Below are 15,499 nucleotides of genomic sequence, written 5' to 3' on the forward strand. Positions count from 1 at the left end.
CACACACCTTATGCACTGCCTGCTGGACTAACACTACCTGGGTTTGAGTGATACAAGACACACACCTTATGCACTGCCTGCTGGACTAACACTACCTGGGTTTGAGTGATACAAGACACACACCTTATGCACTGCCTGCTGGACTAACACTACCTGGGTTTGCGTGATACAAGACACACAGGTTGGACGAGTGGTGTTGAGACACTTAACGGCAAAAAGGCTTAATCCCTTGATCGCCACAATTCCTATCAGGTTCCCACTTTGCTATCATGAAAACAAATCAAAACTCTGACAAGGGGAAAACAGCTTTATATTAAATATTACCCCCGGAGATCATTTTCTCAGTTTTGGTATAATTGTCATACTTTGTATTCTATGAAGACACTTACCAGTCAGAAGTAATTCTAGCTTCACTGAAAGTGAGGGTTTTCAAAAAGCAAAATGTCGAGCATTAAGATTGTAAGCGTACTGTGCATGTCTTTACAGTATCAGCACAGCAACAGATGGTCACTGCTTTGTTTAACAAGCAGTACGTAATCCTCCTGCATAGTCTAGCACACACCCTTAAATCAAACACACACACACAGCCTATTCTGCAAGCAAGCGGTCTCCACGACTCCATCTCTTGCAACTCATCATCCTTTGTGTCAGTATTTTCACACAGCAACAAGCTACACAGGCTACACAGGCATGGCACCTAGTCGCAGCTATCACCTGGCCACAGCAAAGTCTTCTCACCTGTGATTTAATACCTACAATTTTAACCGCGGGACTGAAAGTGTCTACATGCAACCTGGCTTTTCTCTGTCATGCCCCAGTGAGCACGCCCAAGTAAGCGTGCCGCTACTCCCAGCATGCCGTGCAAATTGTAACTTCAGAGTTGAGTGAAATGGAACACAGTGTGTCTTACATGTGCTCTTCTTGGCAATGGAACACTTCACAAAGTACAAGATCCCATTGCCTTAATTGGTGACAAGCTCTCCCTTTTGCTTCATTAAAGGCGAACACCCGTCTCCAGGAGACCAAGCCTTGTCAAAGTAGAAGTCCACAGAGCTAAATTTAGCATTGCCAGCACGAGAACCTAGAGCTACATCTGTCCGTGCCAATGTTGGCCTTAAATTGCGGTCAGTAAAATGTGAAGAGCGTGCCACTCAGACAGTGTTTTGTCACGGTGTCTTAAAATGACAGGTCACAGCTGTCCTAGATCCTTTCTTCATCAATGTTTCTATCTGATGGTCACAGCTGTCCTTTCTTCATCAATGTTTCTATCTGATGGTCACAGCTGTCCTTTCTTCATCAATGTTTCTATCTGATGGTCACAGCTGTCCTTTCTTCATCAATGTTTCTATCTGATGGTCACAGCTGTCCTTTCTTCATCAATGTTTCTATCTGATGGTCACAGCTGTCCTAGATCCTTTCTTCATCAATGTTTCTATCTGATGCCTGCTGTGCAGTAAACCTCCATATGCTCCTGTCTCTACACCTAGTGGCTAGTGCCTAGTAAACAACACTCAAAGTCAAGTGTGTGACAGAAACAGGGCCAGTCAAGTGTGTGACAGAAACAGGGCCAGTCAAGTGTGTGACAGAAACAGGGCCAGTCAAGTGTGTGACAGAAACAGGGCCAGTCAAGTGTGTGACAGAAACAGGGCCAGTCAAGTGTGTGACAGAAACAGGGCCAGTCAAGTGTGTGACAGAAAAAGGGCCAGTCAAAGTAGAGAGGCTAGTGTCAGGGCGGGAGCATGCTGGGGGTAGCGGTCACTTATTTGAGAGACCTTGATCATGGTGGACGTCTGCATGTCGGTAAGCTTCTTGATGCAGCGCTGACCTCCCACCACGTTGCACACCTGAAACAACAACAACAAAATAATGATGAGGTGTCGGACAGCACCTTTGTCACAACATGCAACTTTAGCCACAAGAACACTGAAAAGATGTGACATTGGACTCACTAAATTCACAAATATCTGTAGAGTAAAAAGATGCAATTCTTTAAACCCTTGACTGCCAGAATACTTATCAATACTTTTTTTGCTAACATAAAAAAATCAATACTCTGACAAGGTCAACAAGCGCTATATATTGGCCTTTGAGCAGCATGATACGAATACGAATACGAATACGAATACTTTATTATCTCATACAGAGAAATTTCAGTGTGGTGCACATTAAAAGACAAAACAAATAATAAGACAACAGATAAAAATACCATACGAAGCATACTACACTCGCGCACGCATATGTACACTAACAGGAATAGTAACATGATTCCAAATAGGTAAATTGCCGTTGATTCATTGATTGTCTCCCCTGAAGATCATTTTCTCAGTTTCGGTGTAATTGTTTTACCTTGTACAGGGTGACCCAAAAAAAAGAGTACCCAAACAAAACGTTATAAATTGAACAAAAATAAAGCAATCTTCATTAAATGTATTTACACACACAAGTAGCCTCTGCATGATTTGCACAGAAAATTTTAGCGTTCTAGCTTGTCTTTCAGGAAAGTTATGCTCATTCTACGGAACATGCTCCAAATGGCCTCCCCCGGATTTAAATCCCCCAGATTTCTATCTTTGGGGGTTCCTGATAGACAACGTCTACGTCACAGGAACAACCCACAGACAATCAGAACTCAAGAGAGCCATCACAACAACCATTCGCGGAATCTCGCAACTGGAGTGTGTGCGGGTGATTGATAACTTTGCGCGGCGAGTTCAAGTTTGCCTGCAGCGGCGCGGAGGCCATTTGGAGCATGTTCTGTAGAATGAGCATAACTTTCCTGAAAGACAAGCTAGAACGCTAAAATTTTCTGTGCAAATCATGCAGAGGCTACTTGTGTGTGTAAATAAATTTTATGAAGATTGCTTAATTTTTGTTCAATTTATAACGTTTTGTTTGGGTACTCTTTTTTTTGGGTCATCCTGTATGTTAAATTCTTCAGGCAGTCAAGGGGTTAATGAACAGTGTGTGTTGGAACACAAGATAGTAAGGTGCTATTGCCCCACACCCCTCTTCCCCCACTGAGTTCCCAGAAAACTGGCTGTATCAGTTAGCATGAGTTGTCTTGCACAGTGTGCAGTCAATGCAATACATCTGTTCAGCCCCCTACACAACTGGCTGTATCAGTTAGCATGAGCTGTCTGGCACAGTGTGCAGTCAATGCAATACATCTGTTCACAGCCCCCCACACAACTGGCTGTATCAGTTAGCATGAGCTGTCTGGCACAGTGTGCAGTCAATGCAATACATCTGTTCAGCCCCCTACACAACTGGCTGTATCAGTTAGCATGAGCTGTCTGGCACAGTGTGCAGTCAATGCAATACATCTGTTCAGCCCCCTACACAACTGGCTGTATCAGTTAGCATGAGCTGTCTGGCACAGTGTGCAGTCAATGCAATACATCTGTTCAGCCCCCTACACAACTGGCTGTATCAGTTAGCCTGAGCTGTCTGGCACAGTGTGCAGTCAATGCAATACATCTGTTCAGCCCCCCACACAACTGGCTGTATCAGTTAGCATGAGCTGTCTGGCACAGTGTGCAGTCAATGCAATACATCTGTTCAGCCCCCTACACAACTGGCTGTATCAGTTAGCATGAGCTGTCTGGCACAGTGTGCAGTCAATGCAATACATCTGTTCAGCCCCCTACACAACTGGCTGTATCAGTTAGCATGAGCTGTCTGGCACAGTGTGCAGTCAATGCAATACATCTGTTCACAGCCCCCCACACAACTGGCTGTATCAGTTAGCATGAGTTGTCTGGCACAGTGTGCAGTCAATGCAATACATCTGTTCACAGCCCCCCACACAACTGGCTGTATCAGTTAGCATGAGCTGTCTGGCACAGTGTGCAGTCAATGCAATACATCTGTTCAGCCCCCTACACAACTTGCTGTATCAGTTAGCATGAGCTGTCTGGCACAGTGAGCAGTCAATGCAATACATCTGTTCAGCCCCCCACACAACTGGCTGTATCAGTTAGCATGAGCTGTCTGGCACAGTGTGCAGTCAATGCAATACATCTGTTCAGCCCCCCACACAACTGGCTGTATCAGTTAGCATGAGCTGTCTGGCACAGTGTGCAGTCAATGCAATACATCTGTTCAGCCCCCCACACAACTGGCTGTATCAGTTAGCATGAGCTGTCTGGCACAGTGAGCAGTCAATGCAATACATCTGTTCACAGCCCCCCACACAACTGGCTGTATCAGTTAGCATGAGCTGTCTGGCACAGTGTGCAGTCAATGCAATACATCTGTTCAGCCCCCTACACAACTTGCTGTATCAGTTAGCATGAGCTGTCTGGCACAGTGTGCAGTCAATGCAATACATCTGTTCAGCCCCCCACACAACTGGCTGTATCAGTTAGCATGAGCTGTCTGGCACAGTGAGCAGTCAATGCAATACATCTGTTCACAGCCCCCCACACAACTGGCTGTATCAGTTAGCATGAGTTGTCTGGCACAGTGTGCAGTCAATGCAATACATCTGTTCAGCCCCCTACACAACTTGCTGTATCAGTTAGCATGAGCTGTCTGGCACAGTGAGCAGTCAATGCAATACATCTGTTCAGCCCCCCACACAACTGGCTGTATCAGTTAGCATGAGCTGTCTGGCACAGTGTGCAGTCAATGCAATACATCTGTTCACAGCCCCCCACACAACTGGCTGTATCAGTTAGCCTGAGCTGTCTGGCACAGTGTGCAGTCAATGCAATACATCTGTTCAGCCCCCTACACAACTGGCTGTATCAGTTAGCATGAGCTGTCTGGCACAGTGTGCAGTCAATGCAATACATCTGTTCAGCCCCCCACACAACTGGCTGTATCAGTTAGCATGAGCTGTCTGGCACAGTGAGCAGTCAATGCAATACATCTGTTCACAGCCCCCCACACAACTGGCTGTATCAGTTAGCATGAGCTGTCTGGCACAGTGAGCAGTCAATGCAATACATCTGTTCAGCCCCCTACACAACTTGCTGTATCAGTTAGCATGAGCTGTCTGGCACAGTGTGCAGTCAATGCAATACATCTGTTCAGCCCCCCACACAACTGGCTGTATCAGTTAGCATGAGCTGTCTGGCACAGTGAGCAGTCAATGCAATACATCTGTTCACAGCCCTCCACACAACTGGCTGTATCAGTTAGCATGAGTTGTCTGGCACAGTGTGCAGTCAATGCAATACATCTGTTCAGCCCCCTACACAACTTGCTGTATCAGTTAGCATGAGCTGTCTGGCACAGTGTGCAGTCAATGCAATACATCTGTTCACAGCCCCCCACACAACTGGCTGTATCAGTTAGCATGAGCTGTCTGGCACAGTGTGCAGTCAATGCAATACATCTGTTCAGCCCCCTACACAACTGGCTGTATCAGTTAGCATGAGCTGTCTGGCACAGTGTGCAGTCAATGCAATACATCTGTTCAGCCCCCTACACAACTGGCTGTATCAGTTAGCATGAGCTGTCTGGCACAGTGTGCAGTCAATGCAATACATCTGTTCAGCCCCCCACACAACTGGCTGTATCAGTTAGCATGAGCTGTCTGGCACAGTGTGCAGTCAATGCAATACATCTGTTCAGCCCCCTACACAACTTGAGCTAAGCACAAAATGTACGATCAGGTCCCTACTCGATTCCATTGTGAGCGTCCCATCCCCTCTCTCAGTGAAGAAAGTCCAGGACACACATACAACATGCAGGCATCAACTTAGCCTGTACACTGCTGTCTCACACACACATACAACATGCAGGCATCAACTTAGCCTGTACACTGCTGTCTCACACACACATACAACATGCAGGCATCAACTTAGCCTGTACACTGCTGTCTCACACACACATACAACATGCAGGCATCAACTTAGCCTGTACACTGCTGTCTCACACACACATACAACATGCAGGCATCAACTTAGCCTGTACACTGCTGTCTCACACACACATACAACATGCAGGCATCAACTTAGCCTGTACACTGCTGTCTCACACACACATACAACATGCAGGCATCAACTTAGCCTGTACACTGCTGTCTCACACACACATACAACATGCAGGCATCAACTTAGCCTGTACACTGCTGTCTCACACACACACACACTCTTCTATCCCTTCCTCCACCCCCACCCCCCCCCCCCCCCCAACCTCCTAGACAAAGCAGCAAGAGTAGGGAAGAGACAAGAGAGGACAGAAGTAGGCAGGTGATGTGGGTGACATGCAGGTAGAGTAAGGAAGAGACAAGAGAGGACAGAAGCAGGCAGGTGATGTGGGTGACATGCAGGTAGAGTAAGGAAGAGACAAGAGGACAGAAGTAGGCAGGTGATGTGGGTGACATGCAGGTAGAGTAAGGAAGAGACAAGAGAGGACAGAAGTAGGCAGGTGATGTGGGTGACATGCAGGTAGAGTAAGGAAGAGACAAGAGAGGACAGAAGCAGGCAGGTGATGTGGGTGACATGCAGGTAGAGTAAGGAAGAGACAAGAGGACAGAAGTAGGCAGGTGATGTGGGTGACATGAAGGTAGAGTAAGGAAGAGACAAGAGAGGACAGAAGCAGGCAGGTGATGTGGGTGACATGCAGGTAGAGTAAGGAAGAGACAAGAGAGGACAGAAGCAGGCAGGTGATGTGGGTGACATGCAGGTAGAGTAAGGAAGAGACAAGAGAGGACAGAAGTAGGCAGGTGATGTGGGTGACATGAAGGTAGAGTAAGGAAGAGACAAGAGAGGACAGAAGTAGGCAGGTGATGTGGGTGACATGCAGGTAGAGTAAGGAAGAGACAAGAGAGGACAGAAGTAGGCAGGTGATGTGGGTGACATGCAGGTAGAGTAAGGAAGAGACAAGAGAGGACAGAAGTATGCAGGTGATGTGGGTGACATGCAGGTAGAGTAAGGAAGAGACAAGAGAGGACAGAAGTAGGCAGGTGATGTGGGTGACATGAAGGTAGAGTAAGGAAGAGACAAGAGAGGACAGAAGTAGGCAGGTGATGTGGGTGACATGAAGGTAGAGTAAGGAAGAGACAAGAGAGGACAGAAGCAGGCAGGTGATGTGGGTGACATGCAGGTAGAGTAAGGAAGAGACAAGAGAGGACAGAAGCAGGCAGGTGATGTGGGTGACATGAAGGTAGAGTAAGGAAGAGACAAGAGAGGACAGAAGTAGGCAGGTGATGTGGGTGACATGAAGGTAGAGTAAGGAAGAGACAAGAGAGGACAGAAGCAGGCAGGTGATGTGGGTGACATGCAGGTAGAGTAAGGAAGAGACAAGAGAGGACAGAAGTAGGCAGGTGATGTGGGTGACATGCAGGTAGAGTAAGGAAGAGACAAGAGAGGACAGAAGTAGGCAGGTGATGTGGGTGACATGCAGGTAGAGTAAGGAAGAGACAAGAGAGGACAGAAGTAGGCAGGTGATGTGGGTGACATGAAGGTAGAGTAAGGAAGAGACAAGAGAGGACAGAAGCAGGCAGGTGATGTGGGTGACATGCAGGTAGAGTAAGGAAGAGACAAGAGAGGACAGAAGTAGGCAGGTGATGTGGGTGACATGAAGGTAGAGTAAGGAAGAGACAAGAGAGGACAGAAGCAGGCAGGTGATGTGGGTGACATGCAGGTAGAGTAAGGAAGAGACAAGAGAGGACAGAAGTAGGCAGGTGATGTAGGTGACATGCAGGTAGAGTAAGGAAGAGACAAGAGAGGACAGAAGTAGGCAGGTGATGTGGGTGACATGCAGGTAGAGTAAGGAAGAGACAAGAGAGGACAGAAGTATGCAGGTGATGTGGGTGACATGCAGGTAGAGTAAGGAAGAGACAAGAGAGGACAGAAGTATGCAGGTGATGTGGGTGACATGCAGGTAGAGTAAGGAAGAGACTAGAGAGGACAGAAGCAGGCAGGTGATGTGGGTGACATGAAGGTAGAGTAAGGAAGAGACAAGAGAGGACAGAAGTAGGCAGGTGATGTGGGTGACATGCAGGTAGAGTAAGGAAGAGACAAGAGGACAGAAGTAGGCAGGTGATGTGGGTGACATGAAGGTAGAGTAAGGAAGAGACAAGAGAGGACAGAAGTAGGCAGGTGATGTGGGTGACATGCAGGTAGAGTAAGGAAGAGACAAGAGAGGACAGAAGTATGCAGGTGATGTGGGTGACATGCAGGTAGAGTAAGGAAGAGACAAGAGAGGACAGAAGCAGGCAGGTGATGTGGGTGACATGCAGGTAGAGTAAGGAAGAGACAAGAGAGGACAGAAGTAGGCAGGTGATGTGGGTGACATGAAGGTAGAGTAAGGAAGAGACAAGAGAGGACAGAAGCAGGCAGGTGATGTGGGTGACATGCAGGTAGAGTAAGGAAGAGACAAGAGAGGACAGAAGTAGGCAGGTGATGTGGGTGACATGAAGGTAGAGTAAGGAAGAGACAAGAGAGGACAGAAGTAGGCAGGTGATGTGGGTGACATGCAGGTAGAGTAAGGAAGAGACAAGAGAGGACAGAAGTATGCAGGTGATGTGGGTGACATGCAGGTAGAGTAAGGAAGAGACAAGAGAGGACAGAAGTATGCAGGTGATGTGGGTGACATGCAGGTAGAGTAAGGAAGAGACAAGAGAGGACAGAAGTATGCAGGTGATGTGGGTGACATGCAGGTAGAGTAAGGAAGAGACAAGAGAGGACAGAAGTATGCAGGTGATGTGGGTGACATGCAGGTAGAGTAAGGAAGAGACTAGAGAGGACAGAAGCAGGCAGGTGATGTGGGTGACATGAAGGTAGAGTAAGGAAGAGACAAGAGAGGACAGAAGTATGCAGGTGATGTGGGTGACATGAAGGTAGAGTAAGGAAGAGACAAGAGAGGACAGAAGTAGGCAGGTGATGTGGGTGACATGAAGGTAGAGTAAGGAAGAGACAAGAGAGGACAGAAGTAGGCAGGTGATGTGGGTGACATGCAGGTAGAGTAAGGAAGAGACAAGAGAGGACAGAAGTAGGCAGGTGATGTGGGTGACATGCAGGTAGAGTAAGGAAGAGACAAGAGAGGACAGAAGCAGGCAGGTGATGTGGGTGACATGCAGGTAGAGTAAGGAAGAGACAAGAGAGGACAGAAGTAGGCAGGTGATGTGGGTGACATGCAGGTAGAGTAAGGAAGAGACAAGAGAGGACAGAAGTATGCAGGTGATGTGGGTGACATGCAGGTAGAGTAAGGAAGAGACAAGAGAGGACAGAAGTATGCAGGTGATGTGGGTGACATGCAGGTAGAGTAAGGAAGAGACAAGAGAGGACAGAAGTAGGCAGGTGATGTGGGTGACATGCAGGTAGAGTAAGGAAGAGACAAGAGAGGACAGAAGTATGCAGGTGATGTGGGTGACATGCAGGTAGAGTAAGGAAGAGACAAGAGAGGACAGAAGTAGGCAGGTGATGTGGGTGACATGCAGGTAGAGTAAGGAAGAGACAAGAGAGGACAGAAGTATGCAGGTGATGTGGGTGACATGCAGGTAGAGTAAGGAAGAGACAAGAGGGGACAGAAGTAGGCAGGTGATGTGGGTGACATGAAGGTAGAGTAAGGAAGAGACAAGAGAGGACAGAAGTATGCAGGTGATGTGGGTGACATACAGGTAGAGTAAGGAAGAGACAAGAGAGGACAGAAGTAGGCAGGTGATGTGGGTGACATGCAGGTAGAGTAAGGAAGAGACAAGAGAGGACAGAAGTATGCAGGTGATGTGGGTGACATGCAGGTAGAGTAAGGAAGAGACAAGAGAGGACAGAAGTATGCAGGTGATGTGGGTGACATGAAGGTAGAGTAAGGAAGAGACAAGAGGACAGAAGCAGCCAGGTGATGTGGGTGACATGCAGGTAGAGTAAGGAAGAGACAAGAGAGGACAGAAGTATGCAGGTGATGTGGGTGACATACAGGTAGAGTAAGGAAGAGACAAGAGAGGACAGAAGTAGGCAGGTGATGTGGGTGACATGAAGGTAGAGTAAGGAAGAGACAAGAGAGGACAGAAGCAGGCAGGTGATATGGGTGACATGCAGGTAGAGTAAGGAAGAGACAAGAGAGGACAGAAGTAGGCAGGTGATGTGGGTGACATGCAGGTAGAGTAAGGAAGAGACAAGAGAGGACAGAAGTATGCAGGTGATGTGGGTGACATGCAGGTAGAGTAAGGAAGAGACAAGAGAGGACAGAAGTATGCAGGTGATGTGGGTGACATGCAGGTAGAGTAAGGAAGAGACAAGAGAGGACAGAAGTATGCAGGTGATGTGGGTGACATGCAGGTAGAGTAAGGAAGAGACAAGAGAGGACAGAAGTAGGCAGGTGATGTGGGTGACATGAAGGTAGAGTAAGGAAGAGACAAGATAGGACAGAAGCAGGCAGGTGATGTGGGTGACATGCAGGTAGAGTAAGGAAGAGACAAGAGAGGACAGAAGTAGGCAGGTGATGTGGGTGACATGCAGGTAGAGTAAGGAAGAGACAAGAGAGGACAGAAGTAGGCAGGTGATGTGGGTGACATGCAGGTAGAGTAAGGAAGAGACAAGAGAGGACAGAAGTAGGCAGGTGATGTGGGTGACATGCAGGTAGAGTAAGGAAGAGACAAGAGAGGACAGAAGTAGGCAGGTGATGTGGGTGACATGAAGGTAGAGTAAGGAAGAGACAAGAGAGGACAGAAGTAGGCAGGTGATGTGGGTGACATGCAGGTAGAGTAAGGAAGAGACAAGAGAGGACAGAAGCAGGCAGGTGATGTGGGTGACATGAAGGTAGAGTAAGGAAGAGACAAGAGAGGACAGAAGTAGGCAGGTGATGTGGGTGACATGAAGGTAGAGTAAGGAAGAGACAAGAGAGGACAGAAGTAGGCAGGTGATGTGGGTGACATGAAGGTAGAGTAAGGAAGAGACAAGAGAGGACAGAAGTATGCAGGTGATGTGGGTGACATGAAGGTAGAGTAAGGAAGAGACAAGAGGACAGAAGCAGGCAGGTGATGTGGGTGACATGCAGGTAGAGTAAGGAAGAGACAAGAGAGGACAGAAGTATGCAGGTGATGTGGGTGACATGCAGGTAGAGTAAGGAAGAGACAAGAGAGGACAGAAGTATGCAGGTGATGTGGGTGACATGAAGGTAGAGTAAGGAAGAGACAAGAGAGGACAGAAGTAGGCAGGTGATGTGGGTGACATGCAGGTAGAGTAAGGAAGAGACAAGAGAGGACAGAAGTAGGCAGGTGATGTGGGTGACATGAAGGTAGAGTAAGGAAGAGACAAGAGAGGACAGAAGTAGGCAGGTGATGTGGGTGACATGCAGGTAGAGTAAGGAAGAGACAAGAGAGGACAGAAGTAGGCAGGTGATGTGGGTGACATGAAGGTAGAGTAGGGAAGAGACAAGAGGACAGAAGTAGGCAGGTGATGTGGGTGACATGCAGGTAGAGTAAGGAAGAGACAAGAGAGGACAGAAGTAGGCAGGTGATGTGGGTGACATGCAGGTAGAGTAAGGAAGAGACAAGAGAGGACAGAAGTAGGCAGGTGATGTGGGTGACATGCAGGTAGAGTAAGGAAGAGACAAGAGGACAGAAGTAGGCAGGTGATGTGGGTGACATGAAGGTAGAGTAAGGAAGAGACAAGAGAGGACAGAAGTAGGCAGGTGATGTGGGTGACATGCAGGTAGAGTAAGGAAGAGACAAGAGGACAGAAGCAGGCAGGTGATATGGGTGACATGCAGGTAGAGTAAGGAAGAGACTAGAGAGGACAGAAGCAGGCAGGTGATGTGGGTGACATGCAGGTAGAGTAAGGAAGAGACAAGAGAGGACAGAAGTAGGCAGGTGATGTGGGTGACATGAAGGTAGAGTAGGGAAGAGACAAGAGGACAGAAGTAGGCAGGTGATGTGGGTGACATGCAGGTAGAGTAAGGAAGAGACAAGAGAGGACAGAAGTATGCAGGTGATGTGGGTGACATGCAGGTAGAGTAAGGAAGAGACAAGAGAGGACAGAAGTATGCAGGTGATGTGGGTGACATGAAGGTAGAGTAAGGAAGAGACAAGAGGACAGAAGTAGGCAGGTGATGTAGGTGACATGCAGGTAGAGTAAGGAAGAGACAAGAGGACAGAAGTAGGCAGGTGATGTGGGTGACATGCAGGTAGAGTAGGGAAGAGACAAGAGGACAGAAGTAGGCAGGTGATGTGGGTGACATGCAGGTAGAGTAAGGAAGAGACAAGAGGACAGAAGTAGGCAGGTGATGTGGGTGACATGCAGGTAGAGTAAGGAAGAGACAAGAGAGGACAGAAGTATGCAGGTGATGTGGGTGACATGCAGGTAGAGTAAGGAAGAGACAAGAGGACAGAAGCAGGCAGGTGATGTGGGTGACATGCAGGTAGAGTAAGGAAGAGACAAGAGAGGACAGAAGTAGGCAGGTGATGTGGGTGACATGAAGGTAGAGTAAGGAAGAGACAAGAGAGGACAGAAGTAGGCAGGTGATGTGGGTGACATGCAGGTAGAGTAAGGAAGAGACAAGAGGACAGAAGTAGGCAGGTGATGTGGGTGACATGCAGGTAGAGTAAGGAAGAGACCAGAGAGGACAGAAGTAGGCAGGTGATGTGGGTGACATGAAGGTAGAGTAAGGAAGAGACCAGAGAGGACAGAAGTAGGCAGGTGATGTGGGTGACATGCAGGTAGAGTAAGGAAGAGACAAGAGGGGACAGAAGTAGGCAGGTGATGTGGGTGACATGAAGGTAGAGTAAGGAAGAGACAAGAGAGGACAGAAGTAGGCAGGTGATGTGGGTGACATGCAGGTAGAGTAAGGAAGAGACAAGAGAGGACAGAAGTAGGCAGGTGATGTGGGTGACATGCAGGTAGAGTAAGGAAGAGACAAGAGAGGACAGAAGTAGGCAGGTGATGTGGGTGACATGAAGGTAGAGTAAGGAAGAGACAAGAGAGGACAGAAGTAGGCAGGTGATGTGGGTGACATGAAGGTAGAGTAAGGAAGAGACAAGAGAGGACAGAAGTAGGCAGGTGATGTGGGTGACATGCAGGTAGAGTAAGGAAGAGACAAGAGGGGACAGAAGTAGGCAGGTGATGTGGGTGACATGCAGGTAGAGTAAGGAAGAGACAAGAGAGGACAGAAGTATGCAGGTGATGTGGGTGACATGCAGGTAGAGTAAGGAAGAGACAAGAGGGGACAGAAGTAGGCAGGTGATGTGGGTGACATGCAGGTAGAGTAAGGAAGAGACAAGAGAGGACAGAAGTAGGCAGGTGATGTGGGTGACATGAAGGTAGAGTAGGGAAGAGACAAGAGAGGACAGAAGCAGGCAGGTGATGTGGGTGACATGCAGGTAGAGTAAGGAAGAGACAAGAGAGGACAGAAGCAGGCAGGTGATGTGGGTGACATGAAGGTAGAGTAAGGAAGAGACAAGAGAGGACAGAAGTAGGCAGGTGATGTGGGTGACATGAAGGTAGAGTAAGGAAGAGACAAGAGAGGACAGAAGTAGGCAGGTGATGTGGGTGACATGAAGGTAGAGTAGGGAAGAGACAAGAGAGGACAGAAGTAGGCAGGTGATGTGGGTGACATGCAGGTAGAGTAAGGAAGAGACAAGAGGACAGAAGTAGGCAGGTGATGTGGGTGACATGCAGGTAGAGTAAGGAAGAGACAAGAGAGGACAGAAGCAGGCAGGTGATGTGGGTGACATGCAGGTAGAGTAAGGAAGAGACAAGAGAGGACAGAAGCAGGCAGGTGATGTGGGTGACATGAAGGTAGAGTAAGGAAGAGACAAGAGAGGACAGAAGTATGCAGGTGATGTGGGTGACATGCAGGTAGAGTAAGGAAGAGACAAGAGAGGACAGAAGTAGGCAGGTGATGTGGGTGACATGAAGGTAGAGTAAGGAAGAGACAAGAGAGGACAGAAGTAGGCAGGTGATGTGGGTGACATGCAGGTAGAGTAAGGAAGAGACAAGAGAGGACAGAAGCAGGCAGGTGATGTGGGTGACATGAAGGTAGAGTGCTCTCACCTCCAGAGGTAGGTAGGTGTGTTTCTGTTCCTGGCCCACCTGTAGACACGGCAGGTGTGGGTACCTGCACACAAATAATTACGATAATAACAATAACACTTTACTGTCGATCAACATGAGTACATTAAAATGGAAAATGTTGACACACCACAACTCACTTATAATGTTCCACCACACAAACAGCACATTTATTTTCAATAGTCTTACTGAACGTAACATATTCTAACAAACCTTGTTTTCTCTCACTCTTTTAATTCTTTGTTTTGATTTGTTTTTAAATGGAAAATACATGGGTGGGACAGAAACATGTCATGAATCCTGAAGGATGTTAAAGGGTGGTCTGGGGGCCCCCACACGCTGAAGGATGTTAAAGGGTGGTCTGGGGGCCCCCACACGCTGAAGGATGTTAAAGGGTGGTCTGGGGGCCCCCACACGGTGAAGGATGTTGAAGGGTGGTCTGGGGGCCCCCACACGCTGAAGGATGTTAAAGGGTGGTCTGGGGGCCCCCACACGCTGAAGGATTTGAATAATTAACAACCAAAAAAACATCACCACAGACATTACGAATCCGGATTTCCGGAATATACCGGAAGAATCCCACCCATGAAAATAAGTGCAGGATCTGGCATACAACTATAGTGACATCTCAGAATTGTGATTGAGGAAGTCCTGAAAGTTTCTCCTCACTGTCACCAGTAGACAAGACCCCCCCCTCTAGGTAGCAAAACATGGCGCACAGACACTCACTGCAATCTCATCTTGTATCTCTCATAGAAGTAGCGCGCCACAGTGCACTCAATGGTCTGACCGGAGTCCAGCTGTAGTGGGAACCTGCAACAACACACTCTCATAAAAACACAGGGCAACAACGCAACAAGAGTTAAATGTGAGCTATCTGCTTGACAACAAACCAAACCAGCCCAGGTGAGGGCAGTGACTCAACTATCAGTGACTCAACTATCAGTGACTCAACTATCAGGAGATGAAAAGTTAGGGCCACAAAGCATGAGGGTGCACACCTCAGGCAATGGAAGGAAAACAAGATGGAGAGGGAGAGACAGTGAGGAAGGAGAGGGAGAGAAAGAGAGAAGGAGGGAGAGAGGAAGGAAGGGGGAAGGGAGAGAGAGAGAGGGAGGGAGGGGAGAGAGGGAGGGAGAGAATGAGGAAGGGAGGGAGGGAGAGCGAGAGGGAGGGAGGGAGGGAGAGAGAGAGGGAGGGAGGGGGAGAGAGAGTAAGAGAGAGAGGGAGAGAATGAGGAAGGGAGGGAGGGAGGGAGAGAGAGAGGGAGGGAGGGGGAGAGAGAGTAAGGAGGAGAGAGAGGAGGGAGAGAGAAAGAGAGGGAGGGGGAGAGAGAATGAGTAAGAGAGGGTGAGAGAAAGAGAGAGAGAAAGAGAGAGACTCAGACTCAGAACTTTATTACAAAAGGATAAAGGTTTTAAGCAAAGTTTATTCATCCAATCTGTCCTTTATACAACACATAAAGACAGACGCACATTAAAGAGAGAGAGAGAGAGAGAGAGAGAGAGAGAGAGAGAGAGAGAGAGAGAGAGAGAGAG

At 48.1% G+C, this 15,499-nt stretch overlaps 1 protein-coding gene across 14 annotated transcripts in view; it reads right to left on the minus strand.

Annotated features, from left to right (window-relative positions):
- The window catches only part of LOC138979359 (protein argonaute-2-like), a 95,978-nt gene that overhangs the window by 49,790 nt on the left and 30,689 nt on the right, over nucleotides 1–15,499 (minus strand). For all 14 annotated transcript variants that reach the window (XM_070352055.1, XM_070352061.1, XM_070352063.1 and 11 more), the window contains 3 exons: nucleotides 14,691–14,774; nucleotides 13,944–14,007; nucleotides 1,773–1,844 (listed from right to left, as the gene is read on the minus strand). In XM_070352055.1, coding sequence (XP_070208156.1) covers nucleotides 1,773–1,844; nucleotides 13,944–14,007; nucleotides 14,691–14,774 — 220 coding nt within the window. The remainder of the gene's footprint in view (nucleotides 1–1,772; nucleotides 1,845–13,943; nucleotides 14,008–14,690; nucleotides 14,775–15,499) is intronic.

This window comes from Littorina saxatilis, linkage group LG11, assembly GCF_037325665.1.
Source record: "Littorina saxatilis isolate snail1 linkage group LG11, US_GU_Lsax_2.0, whole genome shotgun sequence".
Taxonomy (NCBI): domain Eukaryota; kingdom Metazoa; phylum Mollusca; class Gastropoda; order Littorinimorpha; family Littorinidae; genus Littorina; species Littorina saxatilis.